Source organism: Phasianus colchicus, chromosome 8 (genome assembly GCF_987193195.1).
Source record: "Phasianus colchicus chromosome 8, bPhaCol1.hap1.1, whole genome shotgun sequence".
Classification (NCBI taxonomy): domain Eukaryota; kingdom Metazoa; phylum Chordata; class Aves; order Galliformes; family Phasianidae; genus Phasianus; species Phasianus colchicus.
The window spans coordinates 1,428,925-1,455,419 of record NC_143443.1 but is presented as its reverse complement, the minus strand read 5'-3'; the positions used below and the strand labels follow the sequence as shown (position 1 = coordinate 1,455,419).

The 26,495-nt window shown below is 43.8% G+C and overlaps 2 protein-coding genes across 2 annotated transcripts in view; both read left to right on the top strand.

Moving 5' to 3' along the window:
• Nucleotides 1-4,435: 4,435 nt before the first annotated feature.
• MINPP1 (multiple inositol-polyphosphate phosphatase 1) lies at nucleotides 4,436-21,134 on the top strand. Its single transcript, XM_031602535.2, has 5 exons — nucleotides 4,436-5,107; nucleotides 5,249-5,437; nucleotides 6,274-6,371; nucleotides 7,396-7,529; nucleotides 20,732-21,134. Exons 1-5 carry the CDS (start codon nucleotides 4,576-4,578, stop codon nucleotides 21,129-21,131), a joined length of 1,353 nt encoding a protein of 450 aa, XP_031458395.2. The 5' UTR covers nucleotides 4,436-4,575; the 3' UTR covers nucleotides 21,132-21,134.
• Nucleotides 21,135-21,154: 20 nt separating this feature from the next.
• PAPSS2 (3'-phosphoadenosine 5'-phosphosulfate synthase 2) overlaps nucleotides 21,155-26,495 on the top strand; it is a 41,479-nt gene continuing 36,138 nt past the window's right edge. The window contains exon 1 of the mRNA XM_090144703.1: nucleotides 21,155-21,807. The gene's annotated coding sequence lies outside the window, so the exon portion shown is untranslated. The remainder of the gene's footprint in view (nucleotides 21,808-26,495) is intronic.

Sequence of the window (26,495 nt, the reverse complement as noted above, 5' to 3'; positions counted from 1 at the left end):
TCTATATTTTCTGGGCAAACAAACCATGTGACGTTGAGTCCCATGCAGCTATGTCACATCAATTGAGCACTTTAAATATGTAATGCCAGAAGTGAGAGACCCGAGCCATGATCCTATGCATATTACAACACCCAGGGGTTCCAAGAGCACTGTCCTCTCCATTTGTGACCAAACCGGACTGATACCCCAACTGCTGAGCAGCTAACTGAAACAGCAGGGTGGGAAAAGGCCAAGAGAACAGAGATATAAACACAGTTAGGAATGTAGGCAAACTGAAGGTTAATCAAGGTCAAGGCTGGATGAGTCCACCCTAGTTATAAACCATTAAATGAAGCAGCCCGATGGAGAAGCAGACCTCAGGTTGCTCTGGGAAAAGCCTCTGATCTCAGCCTCAAAGAGATCATGCTGTGAGCAGCTCTAAAGTAGCCAATGACCTTTGGCAATGGGAGCAAGGAACTGGAAAGGAGATCTCCAGAAGCAGCAGCCCAGTCATGGTAACTATTGACAGGCTGCAGTCCTGCGAGCTCTAGACCAGCATGGCACGAAAACTGCAGTGCAGCCAGATGTATGAGGAAATGGGTGCTCTCTCTCCATTAGGGTAGAATGGATGAGATCTGAACTCCACACTTTCTGTGGAAAGCAATAATTAGCAGTGTATGCGTTGTTCCTTTTCCAGTTCTCAGATCGCCAACCAAAATGTGGCATCAGCTAAGGAAAATCCCATCCCTTTCCATATCATCATCATATATACATCATCTTCATATACATGGAAGACAAAGGACTCCCTAAGATAAGAGAAGGTGCCTCTGAAGAGCTTAAATTCCAAAAAAAAAAAAAAAAAGCACAGAGGATCTGTGAGTGTCACCAACTGAAAGCAATCTTGCACTTAGAATACAAAAACATGCACCCAAATTGAGCAGCACTGATGACACGGCAGGAATGTGATGCCAACTGGCAGAGGGCTTCTAGATGCCACCATCTCACCCAGCAGCACTGAAGCACAAGGCAGCTTCATAAGAAAAGGTGTTTTCAGAAGAGCTTAGTGCATTAACTTTCCCAGTTGCACTGCAGATATAGCTTGGTTAGAAATTTGATGTGCTTACACAGAAAATCCACAGGACATTAAGAAAAAGGAAATAATGCAGGTCAGTTCCTTGGCACTGGTTTGACTATAGTGAAACTGACAAAAAAAAAAAGCTAGTGAATGGAAACATAACATGAATTAACCAGCCACAGCATCATCATACTTGAACCTACAGAGAAACAATGCAAGAAAGATGAAGGACAACAAAAGAGGTAACAATTCGATGTTGTTATAAAAGGATTTGGGGTGGGCATAGTTGCAATTTTATTTATTTATTTATGCTCCCCATTTAAACATAAAAAAAGACAAGGGGCATCACAACATTTATGAAGGGTGAAAATGGTGCCTTTGTTGCTGTGGAAACTCTTAGTCCAGAGTTGTGGAGTATGAAGTGGAGCTGTTCTCAGGGAAGGAAATCTGAGGAAAATCTTTGAAGGAGAAAAAATGCTATTTTCAGCACCCAGAATGGGTTTGCACTTAACTAACCACAGATTCTAACTCCCTTGGCCAGTTGGTCTCTGACTCACCGTAAAACCATCCGAGCAATGATGTTCACATACCTTGACTTGGCTGCATAGGCGTTAAGCATCCGAGTCATCTGGTCTTGCTTTATTTCTGAAGGCGGTAAATGCTTTGCACAGAGGTTCTGAAAGAAGCTCAGCTTCATGTACAATCATATAAATAATGTTTTCAGCATTTGGAAATCTCCTCTGTGATTCTGTGAGCAGATTTTCAAATAAGCAGCACAGATCAGTCCAGGGACACAAGTGAGCCTTTATGTCCCTTAATATCTCAGAAACAAAGAAAGGGAAGGCCTCTCATAGAACAGTTTGGTATGGATAAGATTTTTCCCTGTCTTAACAGGTGCATAGGAAAAAATCCTTTGAAACACGTCAAAGCTACACAACTGATTGATTTAATGCAGTGTTTCCAGAGGGATAGGAGTGACAGGAGCATGTCAGGAATTGCTGTAGGGGGTAACTGTCTGCACTATGAATTCGTGACATAGCATTCCCTTTGCAGAATGGAAACTGCCATCATATATCAGTCTCTAAGCACTCTCAGAACTAACACTTGGTATTTTTGAACTTTGTACATCTGAAGATTTCCCATCTCCAATGAAAAACTCCGTGAGTATTCTTTTTCTTACACAGTTAAGCTCATGAGCACGCCGCCATAATATGCAAAGTCATTTGCCTACTAAAATCAATTACAGATCGTTAGAGTGAGTAACTATGTAGAAGACAGAATTTGTCTATTTTTTTTCCTGGTGTTTTGCAAAATATCTACAATAGGCGTCAAAATAACCTACAGCAGTGTTTTCTGAAAATTGCACTGTCGGTGGTGTCATGTTGATTTTGTCAGAAAAGACAACATGCAGGAAATGACTGGTGCTTAGATATGCCAAATGTAAACTGAACAAATCACTCGAAAACGTGAGGAAGCATTTGTGTTTTTCTCCCTCTGGACCTCTTTTTAAACTGAAATCTAAATCAGTTCTCTGCACCGGTCTTGAAATGCCTACTTACCAATTTAACCCAGCTTTGTTGGAAAGCTCCCTGGAATCATTCCTGAGGGATTGTTTGCATCTAAATGAGCTGTACTAGACAACACACTTGTATTTGTCCCACTGACTTTGATTACCACCGTGTTACACAGTAGACTGCATTTCTTTTTAATAGCTAGCTATTCACCACACTTTCTCAGACAAACATTCATGTTTTCTGTGCTTAATTCAAGCCCTTTGCAAAATACCTCCGTAACCACCAAAATGTCTGTGCAATTGCTAAGTTTGTTTATCTGCTTAATGTGCTACTGGGGAGATCATTTTCTGAGTCAACATAGGACTGTTTGCCCTTCTTCAGATCCTCAGTATAGCTTCAGGAATCATAGAAGGCAAAGCCCAGATGAGCAGGCTGTGAACAGCAAGAAACCCAGGTAAGTACCAAGCCCTGCAACTGAGATGTAGCTGCAACCAGAATAACCAGGTGTGTTACTTCTCAAGTGAGGCTAATTTGCTGACAGGTGACACACTTGCTGCTAGGTTTTAAGAGATGACAAATCCGATCCCTTATTAGCCAGGTCCCTGTGAGACACACAGAATGAAATCCTCGCTGTTAACAAATTCTACAACATACCCTGAAGGTTTCCATTACACTTGGTGAGGACTAACCTTTCACAACAAAGAGGCTCAAACCAAAGCCTCCATCAACAAGATAACTGACCTTGCAATACTACTGTGTTTCCTTTCCCAAGCCACCGAGAAACAGTGCATGCAGCATCACGGCAAGATGGCCGCGGCACCGCGCTGTGGTTTAACAGAGCCTCCAGAGCTCTGGAACACCTCCTTATCCCCACACTTCTCTTCCCCCTTTCTCTATCAGCTTTAAAGGCTTGCCTGCACTGTTCGAGCCTCTGTCTATCTCTCTCTATCTACACCTCAAGTACTGTGTCCAGTTCTGGGCCCCTCACTGCAAGAAAGACATTGAGGCCCTGGAGCGTGTTCAAAGAAGGGCAACAAAGCTGGTGAGGGGTCTGGAGCACAGGCCTTATGAGGAGCGGCTGAGGGAGCTGGGATTGTTCAGTCTGGAGAAGAGGAGGCTCAGGGGAGACCTTATTGCTCTCTATAACTACCTGAAGGGAGGTTGTAGCGAGCTGGGGGTCGGCCTCTTCTCTCGTGTAACTGGTGATAGGACTAGAGGGAATGGTTTCAAGCTGTGCCAGGGAAGATTCAGGCTGGATATTAGGAAATACTACTTCTCTGGAAGAGTGGTCAGGCACTGGAATGGGCTGCCCAGGGAGGTGGTGGAGTCCCCTTCCCTGGAGGTGTTCAAGGAAGGTTTGGATGTTGTGTTGAGGGATATGGTTTAGCGAGAACCATTGGTGATGGGTGGATGGCTGATCTTATAGGTCTTTTCCAACCTTAGTGATTCTGTGATTCTATCCTGGCTAGCAGCAGAAGCAGCGCAGCCAACAGGAGGTGATCCATCCCTCCGTACTCAGCCCTGGTGAGGCCGCACCTCAGTGCTGCGTTCAGCGCTGGGCCCTCACTGTAAGAAGGAGTGGAGCACGTCCCGAGAAGGGCGGCAGAGCTGAGAGGGGTGCGGAGCACAAGTCTTATGGGAAGCAGCTGAGGTGGTACAGCCCGGAGCAGAAGAGGCTCAGGGGAGCTCTGCTCATGCGGTGTTCCCTTTGCTCGAGCTGCTTCACCCCCGCTGCATCAGTCGGGCAGCCTTTCCCACGGGACGCCTCTTTTCGCCCCTTTGCACTTTTCCGGGCACACCGTGACGGCACCAGCCCCTCGGCACCGCCCCGCCCGCCCAAATCCCCTGAGGCCGCGGCTCCGCCCCGCCCCGCCCCAGTCTGCCCTCCAGCTCTCGAGCGGGCGGCGAGGCGCTGGGGCGCGGCTGCCGCGGCGAAGGGAGACGAGAGACGAGGGGAGCCCGGGGCCGCACGGCCGCGCCGCTCCTCCTCTTCCTGCGTCCGCCGCCATGGCGCCGCGCCGCGCCGCCTGCCTGCTGCCGCTTCTGGTAGCGGTGGCGAGCGCGGGGCTGGGCGGCTACTTCGGCACCAAGTCCCGCTACGAGGAGGTGAACCCGCACCTGGCGGAGGACCCGCTGTCCCTCGGGCCCCACGCCGCCGCCGCCCGGCTGCCCGCCGCCTGCGCCCCGCTGCAGCTCCGCGCCGTGCTCCGCCACGGCACCCGCTACCCCACGGCCGGGCAGATCCGCCGCCTGGCCGAGCTGCACGGCCGTCTCCGCCGCGCCGCCGCCCCGTCCTGCCCCGCCGCCGCCGCGCTGGCCGCCTGGCCGATGTGGTACGAGGAGAGCCTCGACGGGCGGCTGGCGCCGCGGGGCCGCCGCGACATGGAGCACCTGGCGCGCCGCCTGGCCGCCCGCTTCCCCGCGCTCTTCGCCGCCCGCCGCCGCCTGGCGCTGGCCAGCAGCTCCAAGCACCGCTGCCTGCAGAGCGGCGCGGCCTTCCGGCGCGGCCTCGGGCCCTCGCTCAGCCTCGGCGCCGACGGTGAGCGCGGGATGCGCGGCCGCCCTCGGTCCGCTGTGCCCGGCCGGCCCTCCGCCGCCGAGCCGTTCCCGTTCTCCTCCGTCCCGTCCTCCGCCTCCCGCGGGGAACGAGCCCCGCGCTGAGCGCCGCTTTCCCTTGCAGAGACCGAGATCGAAGTCAACGACGCCCTGATGAGGTTTTTTGATCACTGCGACAAGTTCGTGGCCTTGGTGGAGGACAACGACACGGCCATGTACCAAGTGAACGCCTTCAAGGAGGGCCCGGAGATGAGGAAGGTGTTGGAGAAGGTGGCGAGTGCGCTGTGTCTGCCGGCCGCGGAGCTGAACGCAGGTATGGGAGCCGCGGGTGCGCTGTGCTCGGCGTGACGCGGAACGCGCTGCGTTATGCAGAGTTCGTGCTTAAAGCACAGGCTGAACCAGGTGCAGCCGTGCGGCTCTCGGCGTGTGGGGCTGCAGTAGTGCGTGCTTGTTAGCCAGCAGAAAGGAAACACCTTTGGAGGTATCTTCCTTAGAGACGAGCGGAAGGCAGCAGCTTTGCCTTTGTTTTGGGGGCTCAACTTTACCTTTGCTTTGAGTTACGAGTGCATTATCTTTTAATTCTTCATTTGTGAAATGTTGCCGTTCAGGCGCACAGAGAGTTGAAGGGGAAGGTGGATGTGTCTGTGTTATACCTTCGCTGGTCCAGAAGGAGCACGCTTCCTGCGCTCAGGAAGCCCCTGGCCATAGGCACTGTTGTCATTTCCAGCATTCCCCCAAAGATGCAGTCCTAAAACCACAGCACGCTGCAGCTCAAACCCAGCCAGCAGCGTGCAGGTTGAGAGCAGCAGCCAGAGGCTGCTCCGCAGTGAGCAGGCACACCTCCACCTGCCCCTCTTCTGCCTTCTGTGGTAGTAAGGATATCCCAGCAGTGGGCACCCATCACATGTGCATCAGTGTGGAATGTGGTGGTTTGTTTCTCCATCATACTGACTGGAATGTGAAGAGCCCACAGTCTGGAATTTGCATTCTGCACAATAACTCTATTGGAAACTTTGTTGCTTGGCGTTTGGACTGATGATTGTTCTCAGCACTGAATTGTAGTTACTTGTTTTAGGGGAGAGTTGGGAGAAAGTTGCTAGTTCTGTGGTGGTGGTTTTATCTTCTGCTGGTTTCTTGGATTTATTGCAGATCTTGTACAAGTGGCTTTCCTCACTTGCTCATACGAGTTGGCTATAAAAAATGTGACCTCCCCATGGTGTTCGCTCTTCAGTGAAGAGGATGCTAAGGTAGGTGCTAAATGGAGAGGGCAGAGAGATTTGAGAAGCCTTCAGAAGATGCTTCAGTGTTTGCATGTTGTTTTGTGGGCAGACAGAAGTTCTGTGCCCCTCGTTCTTCAACTTCATTAGGTTCAGTGCTTCATTAGTGCTGCATTGGTCTCCAAAGAGCTGTGGGTTAATCAAACAGTAGGATTGAAATACCTTCTTCATTCAGACTTAAATACTGGCAGAGCCTTAATTTGTCCTGGTTAAAATAATCTTTTCCTATTGCACACTTAATTTGTGAAATGCTTTTTCTTTCTGTAACACCTGAAATGCTCTGGACAACTTTGTTTAGCGTATATTATTTTTATATGATAAAATGTCTTGACTAGAAGACAGCTAATAAGGTCTTTTAGGTCCTCTGTGACTTCTTTTTTTGAAGCCCGTCAGATCTCTAAATCTAATTCCTGTTAATAAAAGTAGTAGAACCTGGATAAATATGCCTTGCTTTGGATTCTCCTTTATTCAAAAAGCACCTGATTACCGTTTGGAGAGATTGAGAGATTTGGGGATTAAGGATGATGCCATTTATTTTGCACTGCAAAATATGGTCAGCAAGGCCCCTGCAGAGGCTCCTAAAGGAAGCTGAGCAGCCCTGCCTAAGACAGGAAACCCCTACACAGGGACGTGGTTGGCCAAAGGGTGGACAATGGAGTCAGGAGGAAGTGGTCTCCTCTCAAAGAAGAGGAGGTCAGCAGGAATTTGTGCTGTTCCCTTCTAATAACTTAGTGAGGGTGGGAAAGCTTGCTGGTTAAGTGGTTATTTGGCACGTGTAGAATATGGGGTGTTTGAGCAGCTCTGCAGGAAGACCTACAAAGCTGAATTGCCCAGTGATGCAGTGGCAGTTGGTGTTCAGTGTGGAATTATGCGCATGGAGTAAGAAGTTAAAGCTCCATTAATGAGGTGGTGGGCTTTCAGATTGTTTTTTTTTTGTTTTTTTTTTTTCCTCACTGTATGCAATAGTAAAAACTTGTAAACTGTGTAATTTTAGGTACTGGAGTACCTGAATGACCTGAAGCAATATTGGAAGAGAGGATATGGCTATGACATCAATAGTCGCTCCAGCTGCATTTTATTCCAGGATATCTTCCAGCAGTTGGACAAAGCAGTGGATGAGAGCAGAAGGTAAATTTAAAAAAAAAAAAAAAAAGCTTTTGCGTTGACTGCAAGCCTTTCTGTGGTTAATCCTGAGTTGGATTTAATATGAACAGGAGTTAAACACTTCAGACACAAGAATGCTGGGAAGAGTTTGGTTAGGAGAATTTGTAATAGAATAGAACCCTTAACAGAGCATTGTTACCATAGAGTGTTAATAGGTTTTTTGTGTTTTTTTTTCCTCATTGATGCTCTTGTGCCCAGTGGATTTATTTCCATCTTTTAACTTATTGATCTGCACAGGCCTTCAAGGGACAGCCAGTTACTGTGTCTGACAGTGGTTGTTTTTTTTCTTGCTGAACAATGAACTTTTTGTTTAAAATGTCTTTGTTAAAAAGCATTTGTGGTGAAAGTGGAAAGGCTGTGGGTTAAAAAAAGCATTATGATATATTCTGCTTTCTGGTTATTTGAACACTTCAGCATGAAAGTCTTGGTTTTTTTCCTCATGTGTTTGATATCTCTTGTGCTATTAAACCTTTCTGTTCAGGCTGAGGGTGCTGAAATGCAATTACGAAAGAGTAATTATTCCAAGTGAATCCAAACACTCAGTAACCCTAGATGAGAACTGTCTGTTGCAGAATCCACCAAGCCTGAAATGCAGCAGCAAACCAGCCTTGTCATGCCTGCTTCTTTGTAAGTGCAGAAAGGCAAACTTAGGCAGTATACTCAGTGTCCTGTACAGGCATTTGAGCCCTGAAGCTGTTCTAAAAGCCTTGGTTTGTTGTACGAACATGAGGCCAGTAATTTAGCCACCAGCTCAAGAGCTCTCTCTTGGATATTTAGCTTCACATCCTTACTCATCTGCAGCAAAACTGCCCATTGGGAGCTGTAGGTGTAGGAAGTTGTTAGACCCCACAAGTATCTGTTAACAAACTCAAAGATAGCACAAGCAAGAGTCTTCAGAGGAGGGTGGTCTGATGAAGTGGTTTGTGTTCAGTTAGTTCCATGGTTTGACAAGTCATTTTGTCAGAGAAGGAAGAACAGCAGTGGTACTGCTTCCAGGAGCTCTTACAGCCCTCAAAATTGCCTTTAACAACGTGCCTTGGAGGTTTAAAGTTACAGATAGGATGCCTGCGTTATTGTGTGTATTGTTTACTCCTGTCAGCTGGTTTCAGTCAGCAGCAGCGATCTGTTGTAACGTAGAGAAAACAGCATAGAAAACAAAAGCTTTAGTTACAGGTTTGGGTGTTTATGTCACAAAATTACCTGTATTTGCTTTCGAATGCCAGTAATAAAATTTTTTAGAGCTGTGTTAGGCTTAAAAACAGTGCATGCATATGAAAATAATTTACAACCTGCATGAATGCTGTTGCTCAAACAGAGGAATTACAAATTCATGAATTAGTGATCAACCATGTGAGTCAATACCTGAGCAGGTAAGTGTACAAATGTTTACAAAAGTACACAAAATCAAGGAGGTGATATCAAGATTGTATAAAGGTTGTACATTTAAATCCTTTATTGGAATCGATGTATGAGTAGCTTGAGGTGACCAAATTCAGATTTGATACTGATACAGAAACAGTAGCTGTATGTGGTGGATGTACTTGCATTCCTAGCATCCTTGGGCCTTTAGTTCTAAATTTAGAATACTAAAATAGGTCAAAAATATGTAAATTATTTTGTATTTCAGGAACAAAAGCTTAAGTCACTGATACTTGAAGCTATACGTGTGTATTTTTTTACTTGATAACATGTAAGAAAGCACTTTGTTTTCCCCAGTCAGTTGACAGATTGAAAATAGAGGGTTGGAGGAAAAAAGAAATTGTAAAGTCTTCCTCCTTGGAGATCTCCAAAAGCTGCCTTGACAGTGCCCTGCGATACAGCCTCCAGAGATCCCTTCCCACCTCTTGCATTTTGCAACGCCAATCATTTCTTAGCAAAGAGAACTGCAAAGTTGTTCATTTAGATTTTTGCCCATCAAGGTCTAAGTTAGACATCAACAGTAATAGAAGTGACTGACAAGTCAGTTGAAGCAGAATTCTCGAACAGTCAGTGGCCTTTTTGTTGTGCTTCACTGCTGGATGCAGAGACGCTTTGCGTTAAGCCCTCTTCATTTTGCTGTGAACAGGCTAGAACTTGGCAGTAATAAGCATGAAACCAGCATAGCACTGAGGAATAATTGTGAAAGAAAGGTGGGCAGAAGGAAGTGGCTGTTGATAGCAACCTCTGCAGCCAGCCTGGACATTGTGCTGTCAAATCATCCTGGTTTTTGGAAATCTCAGGCTGTCAGAGCTGCTGATCCCTCTCATGTTGAGAGCGGTGGAGTCAAAGCTGTGGTTATGCTAGATTGCCCTTTAAATAAACCACTCCTGTATCCTTCAGCCTGGGAAGCTAAGTAAAAAATGCATGAGACCACAGGTCATTAACATCCAACTGTGAACAGATTGACAAGCACACTGCTGTGATTGCTTCCATATATGCTGTGTCTGCTTCTGTGAAGATAGAAAATAAAAACAGTGAGGAGATAAAGAGCAGGTTAAAAGTGAGCAGACAAGGAGAGCAAACCCCCCCTGCCCTTCTGAAACATAAAAGAATAACTTAATGTAGCTTGTCTCGTATAAGGAGAGTGATCAGTTCTACTTGCTTTTAGTGTATTTATTCTATGAGCAGTGAAAGCCTTTAAAATCTTTAAGTGCTACTTAGAAAGTAGCTTTAATTCTTAACTGTGTATCAACTCTGTAAGTTTCAAAATTGACAAATTTCACATCTGCACTTCTGGTTTATTGACAGCTCATTCAGCAGCCCCTAAATTTCTTGGGAAGAGCAGGTGTGGGAGGCAAAGTAGTAAAGGATTGAGATAATCTCATCCATCTTAGAGCTTAGGCCACAGAATCAGAATCACAGAATATCCCAGGTTTGGAGGGATCTATAAGGATCATCAAGTTCAACTGTAATATTTAAAACATGTCATTTAGCAGTGAGATGTTGAGGAGAAGCAATGAAGGCCAGCAGATGGACGTCCATCAGGATGGTCCCTCCTCATAAGAATGGTCACTGCTAGTCCCTTCTTGTTTGAAAAGAAACACCTAAAAACTCCACTGGTTAAAACTTGTCACTAGAACCCATCTAGAATAGTCCTGAGCTTCTGCTGATAAGCTGGAAAATCAATTGTGATCAAACATAATCGCAAGTGAAACAGTTCTAGGGATGCCTGGAAGGAAATGACCCAGAGAGGCCAAAATGCAGGTATACAACTGGGTTTTCTACCTAAACTGAGGTGCTGAGAGGCACCCTATCCTACATCACCCTGTTGCTCACCATGGCTGCTGTTTTAATCCCTTGTGAATCAAGCACGTGCTCCACGAGGCTGGACCTCCAAATGACAGAGCACAGCTGATGGAATCATCACTGAGGTTGGAAGACACCACTAAGATCATTGAGCCCAACCAGCTCACCCTTAGGCTCCTGTGGCTGCCCTTGGAGCTGCTACGCCCTCATCTCTGTTCATTACCATAAACAGAGAGTCACGACTGTCATGATTTTGTGGGAGGAAGCTTGCCTCCTCCCAGCCAGGAGAGCCCTGTCAGAGCATGGAAGAGAGGAACATTTTCAGTCAGTCCAATATACGTATGCTGGCAGTCTGCAAAGAGCCAACTAAACAACTAGCCAGCCTGCTGCCAGTCCCCTTCCTAGGGATTGCTGATCTCCCAGGGATAACTTCAGGAAAGTTGTTTTATTTGGGAAAGCTATTCCATGGCATATACTGCAGGACATGTAGCTGAGAGGGAGGAGTCCTTCCCAAGCACAGGAGAACATCTCCCATTCTATGGAAGCACTGAATTGTGCGGGAGGTAACCAACTGGAAAACATGAACTTACATCCTAACCCAGGGGATCATCTCTAGTAGTCCAGTTTCTGATAGACAAATGTAAGTACAGATTTATATCTGCTAAAGGCCAAGGAAATGAATCAAGCAAAATTTATCCAAAGCACATTGTCTGAAGAATGATGTGATGTATTCAATGAAACCTATATTAAGAAGTTGACAGAAGTTTAAAATAATAGCAGACGACTTCAAAATTTTCAGTGATTTCTGGAATATATTATAAAAGTAAAAATATTTGCACAGATCTGTGATATTTAAAGACAGTGTAAAAATGTAATTGGGAAGAATCCCTATTCAGTTCGTTGTGTTGTTGTTACCCTAGATGGAAGCAGGTAGTGAGTTTGTGCACGCATGTGAAGAATGGAGACCCTGGCAAAAAAGGAGATGTCGCAAAATTCCAAGCTGGGTGAGCAGTCTGCTTACCCTGTGTCTTCCAAAGCGGGGGCTGAAGGCATCTCGAGCTCATTGCCTTCTGCAAAAGGAGCGTGTAACCCCATCCCACGACGTCAGGTGGCAGTATTAAAGCACTGAAGGCTCGACTACAGCCTCTGTTAGGCAACCTGGGGAACTTGAAAGTAGGTGGAGATCTGCCACCACCAGTGTAGGAGAGGGAGACTTATCTGGGGAGCTGTAGCAATTTGAGAGTACAAGTGAGAACAACAAACCAGACGAAAGGAAAATATGCACATTTTTTAGCTACAGAGAATATTTGGTTGTGTATGCATGTGTTGTTATTACTATATAGTGTTATATAGTCTTTAATGATATGGTACAACTGTGGGGCAACAGATTAAATACATCTGCAGCTGTTCATTGCTCAGAAAATGAACCTCTGCGGTAGCAAAGTGTTGTTTTCTTTAGCTGTGTTTAACACTGATATATCTCTGATTTATTCTGATACTACAGGAAGAATGATTTTATTTCTAGAATCTTACTGTTGCTCCAAATACCTTTTTTTTTTTTTTTTTTAATAAAGAAAAGCTTAGTTTGGGCTATCTAGTAGCAGCAGTTGGAGTATTTCTGCTCCAGCAAGGAGGTACAGTGTCTGGATTTGCGTTTCTGTTCTAGGCTTGTTGGTAGAGAATGGCGTTGACAGCTCTGCATTTTACAGCATATTTCAATTATTTATATTTAGCAGTTTGTCTCGTTTTCATTCCTTGTTACAGCTCAAATAAAATGAGAGCTTTTACTTGTAACCCTGTTCCTTCCGTGAAGACTTATTGACCCAGCAATCTGATTGCTCATCAGATTTCTGATTATTTGCCTAATTAGTTGCCTTATTAAAGCTCACTCTTCTTTCTTCTGGGAAAACTATCTTCTGGTGATTAGTTGGCCTTTAAGAAAATGATGAAAATTCCTCAAATTCTCAAGATTTTAACTATAAGACCATTAGAGAGTTGGTATTGGAGTTACAACTTCAATGTCTAGGACATGAATGTTTAGCATCTCAATTCTTCAGCACCTTCAGTAGCAATAAAATGCTAATGTCCAGTAAAGGTTAATTCCTTTTCCTTGAGACCTTACCACTGTCAAATAGGTTCTTCCAAGACCACATTCCTCTAGGCCTTCTTGCCTGTCTGTAAGGCAATACAGTGATTACATGTCTAGGTAGAGTTTGAGTGCCACAACTCTCCCATAAAAAGCTTCTTATTTATAAAGAAAAAAAAAATATGATAGGGGTGGAGTAAAGTTAAACCAGGTGAATTGTGCTAAAATGGCATACTTGGGAGCTTTATTTTTGTGAAAAGGAAAGGATTAAATTCTTCTCACATCTGTTATGGATAGCAAACAGTCAGACCATGCAACTATATGGCAAAGAAGCCAACGTGGTAATACTCTGAACTGTTGCTTTGTTTTTCCATACTGGAACCTTACAGAAAATGTCCCTACTCTTCTTTACGTGGGCAAAACCGACAGGCAGTGATGTGCTTGTACTGCTGCACTCGGCATTGTGCTGCTATGGAAGAATCTCAAAAGGCTGCTGTGCATTTGACTGAAGAATTAGTGTCCAATTTTGCACAGCTACGATATTTGGACTTCTAACAGTGGTAGAGAGAGAAGCGATGGATGAGCGGCTCTCTGCCTTGGAAGAAGCTTTGAGTTTTTGGTTTGATGTGTTTTCAATTCAGTATGAGTTGTGTATATTGTACACAGTTAGTGGGTGAAACCTACTACAATTTCTTTTCCTTCTAACATATTGCTGAATAACCAAAGCTGAATCTGCCCTTCTGAACTGCACAAGCAACTTCTGAATCTGTTGGCCAAGCTTTGTGATAGGCTAGAAAGTATGGGAGGGAGGACCTGCAAACCTTGGAACCACCAGACAGGAGCTGTGAGTGTCAATGAGAGATCCCTGTGTTTTGGTAGTTAATGCTATATGCAGCTGCTAATCTTTCAGAAATGCAGCAACAGTAACAGCTCCATGAGTAAAGGTGAGTTTTGTTTTTTTTTTTTTTTAAAAAAAAAAGGTTTTGACACCATTCAAGGATATCAACTATTCTAAAAACTAAAGCTATTTTACCCTTTTTCTTCTAGCTTCAGATGCTTATCAAATCTACCTTTCTTGTTCCTGAAAGAGAACATAACATACCTGTCTGTACTGTCCAGATGGATTGCTAGAAGGCTCGCAGAGTTTGCGTGGCTGGTGGTTCAGAATACTTTGTATATGCAGTTAGGTTAGAACAGAATTTGATAGTTTCCTCCAGTACAGAGATTTTAAGTTGTTTTTTTTTTTTTATTAAATAAAAATAAAAAAGACATATTTGAACTTTGTTCAAGATTGAGATTGATTTTTGTAATCTTACAAGGCTGAGCCTTAATGTAAACAGATTAGTTTGCCAATTTATTGATAGCTTTTATTATTCTCTATAAATTCCCTCCCTCTCTACAGGTCCATTCCCAACACAATCGATAACCTTATGTAATCATTTAGTAGTAAATACTGTTGCTTCTTACAAGACTGCTTCGGGGGTGTCCTCTTTGTATGGGACTGTTTTTTGGGGCGGTCCAGGAGAGCTTGTGATGAGCTTCAGGATTAATCTCATCTGCTAATTACATGGTGAATACATCATGTACCAAAGAGTTGCTTGATCCATTCAGAGAGAATAGTGCTAGGTGAAATTTCTTTAATAAGATGTTTGTTTCACACAACAGCATGTCAGCTCTACAGGTGAATAGGCTGTACTGCTTACAGTGAGACACCTGAAAAATATTCAAGTCTTGCTTTGATTTCAGGAAACGAGAGGAATTGGTGACTTCCACTACTACTGTAAACAGCTCAAACAGCTTGGCCCTGGCACTTTGTACTGTATGGTATGTTTGAGTTTGATAGCTTCATCATTCCAAGGTGGGGCTTAAGGGGTGTTTTTGGAGAAACTAGGTGGAGACAGGAGTCTCTGGGGGTGCTTGCAATGCATACAGCAGCATCCCTGTGCCTGTGCTTCTGAAGCGTGTGTGTGGTCACTGACTTTTCTCTGGACAGGACAGGGGACCTGCTCTGGGAAAGTGTGACTATTCCTGGACCTAGGCATTTGAAGTACTGTTTATGACTTTGAAACTTCCCAGAATGTACTTAACTTCAGATTAATTGCCTAATGTTTCCTTTCTCAGAATTCCTCTGGAAAGATATCTCAGCATTTTTTAGGGTCATAGCCTTTTATTGAAGGAATTCAAAAACAAGGAAAAAAACCAACCAGTACTTGGCAGCTAGCATACAAATATTTAGCATCAGCATGCTGCTGCTGCCATGATGCAATTGATCTCAGAGTTCCTGGGGAACGTGAGAGGTAGGTTCATTAGGAAAAGAGCATTTGAAACTGCAGAATCTCAGAAGTTAAGTGTTACGAAGCCTAGCTAGTTTTGGGTCATTAGCTTCCGTGAGACTAGATAAAAGTTATTGCTGTTTAATTGGAATTACAGGTGAGCTTTGAGTGCTCTTTCTCAGCTTTTCAAGCTTGCTTTTTCCATGAAGGAGCTCATGGACAGCCTTGCTAGGCCAGAAGGAAATGTTCATCTCAACAGTGTTTGTGGTGGCCTGTTGTGTTGGTACTACTTCTGAGAATAACCAGCACAGCACCCTGTTCTGCTAGGATGAGTGAAACTTTCATGCACGAGGACTTAATATCATTTCAAAGATTTTTTTTCTTTTCCTATCTGTTAACAGCATTAGAACAATACCTCTAAGGTTTCTGCTACCTCTGAGGTCCACCACTACCCCTGCATTCCCTGCTCTCTGCTGCTCTCTTGCAAATCTAGGGTTCTTCTGGTTGTTTTCTTTTTTCTTTTTTTTCCTGAAAGAAATCACAGAGGGACGTGGGATTGATGGGGAATTCATGCTATAGCTGAAAATAGAGGGGTTTGAGTCCTTTGTCCTGTTTTTTTTTTTTTTTGTGTGTGTGTGTGTGTGTGTGTCAGTCTGGGATAAGATGTGGTCTAAGCTTTCTTGTTTAACAGTTGTTAAAACTTCTCTTCTGAGGTTGTTGGGGGAATTTTTACATAACATTTGAAGGTCAGCCAGTTAAATGCTGCTGCAGGAAATATTTCTTCTTATCCCACTATCTCTTGGGTTTGGGGTTATTGCTAGCCAAAAGTCACATTAGTGCTTAGGAAATGAACTTTTTTTGAAAGTAAGCTTACTTCTTCCGTGTCCAAGATGGTACATGGGAAGACCTAGAGGAGTAGGAACAAGCTGCTGTTGAAGATGGGTGTGCTGATGCAGAAGAATCAGTGTTAAACCCACAGAGATCAAGGAGAACTGAAAATTGTCTGAATGATAAATCGCATGCTTCTATACAGGCCTTCTGGGGGGTAGATTGTGCTGGTGAACATTCTTCATTTTCAGCTATGGTCAGATGTACTTCCAAGGTTACAGCAAGGGCAGTGCAGAAGCTGATGTCCTCTTGTCTCATGAATGAGCTCAGCTGCTCTTTCTGCCCAGTGAGAGCTGCTTCTGCTCCATTGGAGGCACTTTGTAAACTGTACATCATAGCAATCACTGGTAATAACTTGCAGACAAACTCCTAGTATTTTATGGCAAGATTTTATTTACGTGCAATTTCTTTAGCTTGCTTAAAAGTTGGAAATTAGATGGTTTTTGTGCTTTCTCAAGTCATTTATTAATGTAAGGGGGAGGGAGGAAACTTGGATTATCAGTAGTTTTAGTACGATATTGAGAACTTTGCTGCTGATAGGCAATGCTGAGTCATTATTTGATCCCAGAGAAGATTGAGTGTGGCTATCTCGACCCTTCAGAATTTGATTAGCTTGTGCTACTGTTTAGTGCTCCACTGATTGCACTGTGTGCTTCTGTTTTGACTTTATCAGAAACATCTGGACAGCAGTAACCTGTGCACGTGCTGCAAATAGGCAATTCTTATTGATTTCACTGTAATTAAAAGTATTACTTTACCATTGCTCTTTTAACCTTACTGGTGATTTTTATTGTCCTTAGATAATAAGACTCTGAACCATAGTCATGACCATGAGGATTAAACAGGGAGTGCTTGGGTAGTTCTAGACAAGAAATCAAACATCCGGTGCTGCTGAGAGTCCAGGAAGACTTTCAATTATACAGTCGTAAAGAGGCTGTTGAGAAGGTGGGGTTGTATCATCCAGTGAAACATTTTTAATCCTTATTAAAATAATATGCTGGCACTGCTGTGAATGGCAGAGGTTTGTTTTGTCTCCTGAGTGGTTTGATCTGTCAGCATGAGGATTTCAGGAGACAAAATACTAACTGTAGTTAGAGTGAGAACAACCTCCTTGTTTGTTCCATGTTTATCTTCACGAGGTTTGTGATTGTTCTGTAACACTTCTCTTGGTGAGTATGTGTACGTGCTATAACTTTATTCCTGTTTTTGCTGTTTTGATTTTAAAAAGTTAGCCATGTTTTTAAGGTTTACTTCCATTCTAGAATTCCTGCTGGCATCAGCTGAAAAGCAAGGCCAAACCTTGCTGTAATGCCAGTACAGGTGTCCACAATGTTAAATACGTTTTTATCTTAGCATCGCTTAGGAGGGCAGAGAGAGGAAAAGAGGATGGTTGTTGGTGGTAAAATCCAGTGCAGTGAATAATGCCTTTTGGAGACTCTGGCTCCAAATGATATTGTTGGCTTCCTTGCACAGTAAACTAAAAGACACAAACTTCCACACTTAGAAACAAGCAGGTAGGTATAAACGAGCATGCTGCTGGAGCAAAATTAAAATGTTTCGGGTTGCTACAGCTGGGTGCTTCTCTCCTAATAGTGCTTAAAGGACTTGAGTGAAATGTCTGAAGTGACAACCAGTGGGTGGTGGCTTCAAACATAGAGTTCCTGTGGACTGGCAAGTGTGATGATTTAAAAGCACAAGGATAAATGGAAAAGCATCTCCAGGAGAGAATAAAAATGCAGACCAGGTCAGTGGAAATAACAATTGAGACTAGCATTGCTGAGCATCTTGGTAAGTATGATATACCAGAAGAGTATCAACTTGGTTCTTTGAAAGCAAAGTGTTTTTGGAACTCTAGGGGAAAATCAGCAGGCATGTAAATGCAGTGAGCTGGGAGATACAGTCTGGATTTCTGTCATGGAGAAAGAAGATTTCCAAGAAATCTTCAGTTGGTTTCCTTAGCAAAGAAAAGGAGGCGTCTGGAGGGGAAGATCCCTTTCTTGGGTAAAAATGAACGAAAATGTAAGAAAAGGGATGGTAGGGATAGATGTTTGATTTTACTGGCACAGGCAGGTCACTGGTGGAGATGGATCTGTTTGGATCTAGGCATGTTGTACATGGCTGGGGAAAAGATGGGAAGCTAAAAAGTGCTGCTGCAAATGCAGTACATTTCTTCAAGCTAAGAGAAATTGTTCCAACCAGGAAGGATTGTGGAAGGAACTTCATGGGCTTTGAAATCTGCAGATCTGACCTAGTCATTTGAGCTGGAAATTGAGGCCAAAAGAAATGTCCGTCTGTCTTCTCTAGGCAAGCATTTTTATTGCTGTTCCTATTTGTTGTCTGACAAGAGGAGTGTAGTGCACCCTAGTGAGGTGTGTGGAGGAGGCTGAAAGTGAGCTGGTCACTCAAGTAAAAGGGGGGGGAATGAAGAATGGTGTGGAAGGAGAAAGGATGCAGAAGCTTTACGAGTTTAAAATGAAGTAGCCAGGAAGAAGGGCCATGAATAAAATGGGGGGATATGCAGGCAGAACCTGTGGTTCTGGAGGAGCTAGCAGCAATCTGCAGTGAGTGGACCTTGATGCAGAAAAGGTGTGTGTGGGTTGGAGGAAGCACACAGAACCTCTCTGTGGCTGTAACGCTTCATTGGAGCAGGAAACAGGCAAGCTTCTGATTTTTTTTTTTTTTAACATGATGTGTCTGAGGGACAAGTGTGCATAACTGTATGTGCATGTCCAGGGAGGACAGGCAGAAGGCTGAGCGGAGCTGTGCGAGGCACGTTTCACACTGCACAAAGACTGGTTGTAGCAGGTGGGCGATACAGAGCCTGTCCTGCCAAGTTGGTCAGAGTTTGTGTTTGCAAGCAAGTCCCCCAGTTAACCATTTTTCAGTTGCTTCAGAGCAGAGGAAACACCTCCTTTCCAGGCCAATCAAGATGTGCCCCATCTGTGGGTGGACTTCAGTGGTGGAGGGCAAGCAGGAGCGCGGCCAAATGTCGCCCTTTGTCTGACAGCGTGTGACCCGGGCTTCTGAGCACCCCTTGGAGGTGGTTCCAAAAAGCAAGGGGCAGCCGTTCCTTGGGCTGCTGCTTCAGAACTGCTGCGAGCCGCTGTCTGTCTGTCTGTCCTTAGGCTGAACAAAGCGTGGCACCTCATCTGACAGGCCAGGTTAGGCTGTTAGGCTTTGATCACCAACTGCTTCTGCTGGCTGTGTGTGGAGGGAGCGTGATCTTGTTGGCGAGCAGGCGGGTGCAGGATCAGCAGTAGCAGCACTCCTGCTGGTAACAGGCACTGATAAATGGTGGAGAAGGAAAAGCAGGTTGTGCGTTAAATCAGTAATGTTTGCCACGTGGGCAATTAGGTGGTAGTGGTTAGGTCAGAGGGAAGTGGGGTTTCGCTATAGTTAACGTGTGGATAAGTCTGTGGTTAGGTGTAGTTTTCATATTGAAACCAGACTGTCACTTGTCCTTTATTACAGCAGCTGGGCAAAGCTTTTACTCCCAAACCTAGCAAAAGTAATGTGAAAACCTTGAAACTTTCCAGGTCTAAAGCGATGACAGTCTCTGAACTTCTCTTCACCACACCAAGGATTAATTTATAAAAAAGCTTATTAGAAAGACATTTAAAAATTGAGATTTTTTTTAAGTATTCAGAACTGTTAGATTGTGTTTCAATAGTAAATCATTTGTCTTTGTGGATGAGCTTCTCCGTGGTTCATTGTGTTTTATTATTTGGTTACTTCAGTGCTGTTAGGGAACAGCAACCACCAACAATAACTGAAGTTATTCCTGTTAACCACCCCACAATATCCTGGGAAAAACTGTTAGATGTTGGAGACAGGTTTGTGCTACAGCAGATCTGTGAAACCTGTAGTGCTTATGGAATTACAATAGAATAAAATCTCAGGGAGGTTTTCCAAATGGTCTGTGATGGGAGAGTGGTTGCACCTCTTCACAATGGATCAAGGCCAGCCTGGATGTAGCTCTGGGCTGCCTGGTCTGATGGTTGGCAACCCTGCACATAGCAGGGAGGTTGAAACTAGGTGGGCATTGTGGTCCTTTTCAACCTTTTCTGATTTGCTGGGATGTCCTGGGGCCTCCACGTGCTGACAGCTGAGGGCTTGATTTGGTTTGTCCATTAACAAAGCCTTACAGATTTGCTGCCCCTGTCTAAAATCCTTAATGGGAGAAGGCAATGCTGTTTACAAACCTTGGACTGAATGATCTTGTAGATATTATCCAACCTTGGTGATTCTGTGATGAACTGTAGCATGCTCACGGGATCTGTCCGTAGCTGGGAAGAGCACAAGCAGCTGCACTCACAGAGGAAGCCTGAGAGCTGCCCCAAGTGTATGAATATACACCTTAAGTCAGGGTTTTGCTTGCGTTCCACTGATTTATATTACGCTCTAGCTCTAGCCTAATGACGTTCACTACAAATTCTTATGTTCTTCCTAAGAGCCAATAGCTTCAGGTGAGACAAAGCATAGGTTAGAAAGCTCAGGTGCTGATTTTTCTTTCTTTCTTTTAAATAAAACCCTGTGATGTACTGAAATTCTGAAACAGGCTCTTATCACAAATTGAAGTACAGCAAGTTCAAAGTCTACTTCTTTAAGCCTTCACTGCTGACAGCTGTGGTGCTGGTATGTTTGCTTTGAAACACAGGCCCTTGCTGATCCTTTCCTTTTTTTCTTTTCTTTAGTTCAAAACCCATTTCGTCACCTTTGATTGTACAAGTTGGACATGCAGAAACACTTCAGCCACTTCTTGCTCTTATGGGCTTCTTCAAAGATGCTGAGCCTCTCCGGGCAAACAATTACGTGCGCCAGGAGCATCGGAAATTCCGCAGTGGCCGGATTGTGCCTTATGCAGCCAACCTGGTGTTTGTGCTCTACCACTGTGACCAAGCGAAGACCTCGAAGGAGGAGTACCAAGTGCAGATGTTGCTGAATGAAAAGCTAATGCTCTTTCATCACTCAAATGAAACCATCTCTACGTACGCAGACCTCAAGAACTATTACAAGGACATCCTTCAAAACTGTCACTTCGAAGAAGAGTGTGAATTGTCCAAATTCAATGGTACTGTTACTGACGAACTTTGAGGGAATGAAATGGAGTGGCTGATTTGGAAACCGATCTCAGTTTTCTTCAACAGACGTTGTGAACAAGCACTTTGGATGAAATGCTGCTGCTGTGTTGACTCTCGAAGCCTGCAGATTTGGTGGCCGTTATTTACCTGGGTTGTCTTGGTCAGCTTAGTACACTGTTTATTTATTACATAAGATGAATGACAAGACCAGATTATGTAACAGGGATGTCCCTGAGCATTGGTAACAAATGTGGTGGAAGACAAAGTGTTCCCGTGTATTTATGTGTACAGAGAAGTAATTTCCTACGTCATTCCTCTTATCAATGTGCTGTAGATAGAATTTAGAGCTGGGATAACTGTTTATTTTATCTGAGCTGAAGGTGCTTGAACTAATTCAGTATTGCTTTGTGCTGCCTTCTTGCTAGCTCTTGTTTTCCTATGGCAGGCATGAAATAACAGAAACCTGTGAGCTTTTTTAACTCCTTTTCCTGAGCCCCTAGCAGGGAGAGAATATATGCTACTTCTCTATAGCTGCCCAACTTTTGCCTGGACAGCACCACATAAGCATCTCACTCTGGCACTGACAGCAGAAGGAGTTGGCTGTGTGCATTGTCTACCTGTAAAGGGATAAGGATTTATGTTTCTTGAATTCTCATTGACTCATCCAGCACTGCAAGTGAGCCATCACGGTAAGTAAATTCTCCTGAAAGAGAAGGGAGGAAGAATGAGGGAGTGGGAGATATTTCAGAGCTCTTGAGAGGAAAAGTGGCCATGCAGCAGTTGTTCTCTAAGCAGTCTGGTGTTTCCTTTCACTTGACACCATCAATTACTCGTGTTAATGTTTGGGCTGGGGCATTCAGGTGAGGCTCTGCAAGCAATTTGAACGTCTTGGTCCTCCTCAAATGCTGAAACTTCTCTTAGAACTTCTGGAGGTCTCCAGTGCATCCTGCTGCTTAGAACAGGATAGGTGCTTACCCTAAATCTGGGCAGGCTTCAGACTGTGATAAGTATCTGGCTGGGACTTGACTTCTGCAAGCTTAAAGGCACAGAACCTGGTATCGCTTAGATAGGCCTTGTCCACTCGATACACCAGCTTGTTCTTGAAATTGAGCTGATTTTAAAGAAATTAACTGCATAAAGGTACTGGCTATCTCTGAGTGTATCTGCACTTAGAGCAGATTTACTTGCTGCTGAGAAAGTATTTCAGAGTTCAACAGTAGAGCAGAAAAAAGAGAAATCAAGATAACTGTCCAGAAATGTCCAAAATACAGCAAGTCAAATAAAAATCCCTTCGTTGGCCAGAAGGGAACGGTGGTTGAACAGGCTGTCCCAAAGCAAATGCAGGTGTGGTTTTATGGTGCTGGTAGCTCCTGACATATGTGTGCCCTATTACAAGTGCTCCAGAGCTCAGCCCATAAAGTGAGGGGTATTTTGCTGTGTTGACTGGGGAGAGGGTGAAAGGGTGGTATAACCTGTTACCACAGGAGTGCCATAGGCACTATAAACATTTATACCCTCATTTACTTGGGTAGCCTCACCAGCAAAACTGAAAACTTAACTGATGGAGGGAAAGGAAAGAAAAAGGGAGAGAAACCTGAACTAGTTTAAAGTTTAGAAGTAATTGCAGGCTTAGTTCATCTTTTTTCCTAGAGGACTTGGACTTCTGTCACTTTATTTTTTTCAAATACACCTTATATAAAAACACTTCTGAGTTTACATATTTGTAAGTTAAGGAGCAACTGAAAAACTGTTTTTTAGGATATCATTTTATGAGTGAAATCACCATGAGGATTTGTTTGTCTGTTTTTGTTGTTGTAACTTAAGTACTCTTCCCGGAGTAGGACGTAGGTTCTGTTTCCTTAGTGCACTGACTTCTATGGAGGCTGTGGTTCTGCTCAGCAGAAGTACTGATTAAAGCTAGTGAATATTTTAGCACTGATGTCCTGGTAGAACTCTTGCATGTTTTAGCTCTGCAGGTCTTTTTCTGAAGCAGAAGAGGTGGCTAGGGAGGACAGCTGTACTGAAACACCTACAGGAATATAGGTCAGGATGATTGCCAGCTCCAGCATATGACTTTTACAGCCATTTTATATCAGCTTTGTCTCCTTTTTAGTGTGATCCTGCTTTGAGACTGAGTCAGTTGAATGTAGTTACTGTGACAGGTGCCTGTTACGAACTTTATTGTAAGGCAGTGTTTGAGACAAAGCTATGAAGAAAGAAACTTCTGTGTATAGGTGGTGAAATCTGGTAAATAGCAGATGTAAGGTTGAGAAAATTCACCTTTGAACATTTTTTTTTTCTGGTTGAGTCATCCTATGATCATTCACGATATGAACAGAAGAAATGCAAGCTTTACTGCTGGAGATAAGTGGAAGGTTTCCGTTTGTCTGTTCTGTTACCCACTGTGTTAAAGATACTGTGTTCTTTGCAGAGGAAGAATGCATTGCCCTGTTTTTTCTTAGATCGTGAACCAGATATGTTGGAAGAACCAAACAATTATTTTTGTGGTGAGGCATCATTTGTTTCTGCATTAAAGGTGGTAGCTTGGTAGAACAACTCTGTGCAAGGGAACAGACTCTTCAGAGTCTGTTTTCTGTTTTGCCTTGGCTTAGGGGTCTGACCCTTAGGGGTCTTTAGTGTAACGGGTGTACCTGCAGTGGATATCACCAGTTAACTGAGAGGGAAAATGTGCAATTTGGTTTGTGATCTGTATGTAAAGGCTGCCCCCACTCACTCAGCTGGCATAATTAGAGACTGAGCACGGAAATCTTGCACAACTGCTGCAGCAGCTGTGTTGGGATGTTTACGTGTGCTGGGCACTTGTTCATGTGACTAATTCTGACTGCTAGGGATATGACTTCTGATGACTCTGTTATTTAAAAAGAACAAAAAACACGCATCTGCAAGCAACCAAAAATAAATTTGTACGTAGACTAAAAAGGAAAACCAAGCAGGATCGATGTATTTCCATGAAGTTGGGCACTGGCTCAGCAAGGCAATGCAAACAGGCTGCCACCTCTCACAGCACTGCAAGTTGGCCCATCCTGGAAAAGCCCTGCAAGGAAAATGATGCCTTCGCCTTCTGCACGGAGCTCCAAACAGAACCCCTCACCTCAGGCCTCCAGTGACAACTCCGTGTGTAACTTCACCCAAACTGGAACCTTTCATTGATGGAAGACACAGAGTGTGTTCTTGGATGCTGGCATTAAACACACTTGAAATAAATTTAATTTTGGATGTCTACAGCTTTACTAATGTTTCTGGAAAACTTATTTTTTCCTTCTAGTAAGTATTGTTGCTGTAATTCTGGCTGGCATGGAGCTCTCTGATCGCTGCATGCAACATGACTTTGTGATACTATGGGACTGACTGGATGAATTTGGATAACTGGTTTTAGATTTTCAGTGCTGTGAAATAAAACTGCACACCTTCTTCGCCTGTTTTATGAGCAACAATAATGCAATATGTAGCATCATGCCTGTATTCTGCTTCAAACACATTTGGCAGACTGCTGTTCCTTGCAGTGTGTCCTGGTGTTTTGATTCTTCGCACTGCTGCATGCTTAATATTAAAGTACATTAATTGACATTTCACTTTCTTATTTTGACTTGGGTTGAAAACTTACTCTTTTTTCCAGGAGCACTGATTTGAAACCGATGATAGCCTCCTGGCAAGCTTTTCACAGGTATTACCAAATGCCTGGAGGTGTCCTGCGTTCTGAAGTGAGCAATGCGCGTCCTTCTCTGCGGTCCAGGATCTGATGCAGTGCTATTTTCTTAAACGTTATCACTCTCTCATGTGAAATCAAAGCTCATTTCATAAAGAAGAATTAGAAACAAACCTCATGCAATGCATTCTAACCTGTCCTTTTATAGATACTAACAGATACTCAGTCATGAGGGTCTTCTGTAAGTTCATTAGTTCTCTAATTCTCTACATAAAAGCTTTGCCTGCAGCACTTTCCTGAGTGAACTCATATCTTTGATCAAAGGCTCTTTCCTCATTTCTCCAAAGTCTGTAATATTGAGGTAGAAAACAATTGATACTGCTTTGTTTAAAATACCTGTACAGGAATAGGAAAAATGGTAAATTTTTTTTAACTAAGCAGGACTTCTTGGGAATGGAAAAGAAGAGCAACCCTGCCATACACACACTTCTTAAAAATTACTTTAAATACAAGTATTATTAAACAGTTACTTTATCAAATGCATACATTTGCAAAGGGAGGTTAATTTACAAACTTAGTTTGTAGTTGCTGGTATAAGAAATAATCGTTTCTCTTCTTGCTTTTTTGGACATGAAATTACAGGCAGTGCTCCTGATGCTCAGTCACAGACCATGCTGCACTGTTGTCCTCTATCCTCAGTGAAGGTTAGTCAGTTATGGTCCACAAAAAAGAGAGAACTCTGTACAAATGCAAATGGTCTGTACTGGTAAGACCACTCTAGTTCAGTGCCAGCAATTGGCCAGGAGCAGGCAAGCCAGCAAGAGCTTCTAACTTGGTGATTTCTGGGGAGATTATTTCCCCCAGCCTTTCCTTCTCTTGTGAGTTTGTTGACCTGATGCCAGAGCTTTATCACCCCTGTTGCCATGTGCTGGTGAGGTCATGCTTTGCTTATGTGCATGGTGTGGAAGTGGGTTTTGTTGTTGCCAAAAGTCCTGTCTGGTTTCAGTGCTGCTTTGGTGGATGGGAAGTGGAAAATTTTCATCCTGCAGCAAATCAGAAAGGGAGATGTAAGAGTAAGGAGAGCAGATCTATGGCTAGCTTTTTGTATAGCTCTTAGTGAATTTCTCTTCTACAAGGCTCTCCTGTTGCTTTCCAAACCCAAAGCCTTAGGTTGGCTTGTAATGGGATGTGGCTTTGTCTTTTCATTTGAACCTGCCACCTGCTAGACTGGAAATTCAGCTGCATCTACAGCAGCCTAGATTTAAATACGTAACAGCTTTCTGACAGTGTCAATTAACAGAGCTAAAAGTTGATTGTCAGAAATTATGCAAATGTTTATGTTTGGCATGTATTCTTGCAGTTCTTGAATCATTTTGTGTGATTCAGATCTTGTTCCAGTCTTGTCCTAAGTAGCAGCAGTTCGTCAGAGTCCTTGGAGCATCCGTATGGGGAAAGAAGTGACAACATTTCATCTCCTTGCATCCAGCTGTGCTTCTTATGACTTCTACTTTCTTTCTGATTGGAGGCACCTCTTGCTTATTTGTTCCTTGTACTGGAATCATTATGTTCTCTTTGTTGTTGTCATTGCTATTTGGACTTTTGGCTTGGTTTTATCTTGTGCCTTTATATAGATATACACGCACTCACAGGTATGTAGGTCACTCCAAAATCAAAATTTATTTCCATGGAAAGTACAACAGATACAGAGAG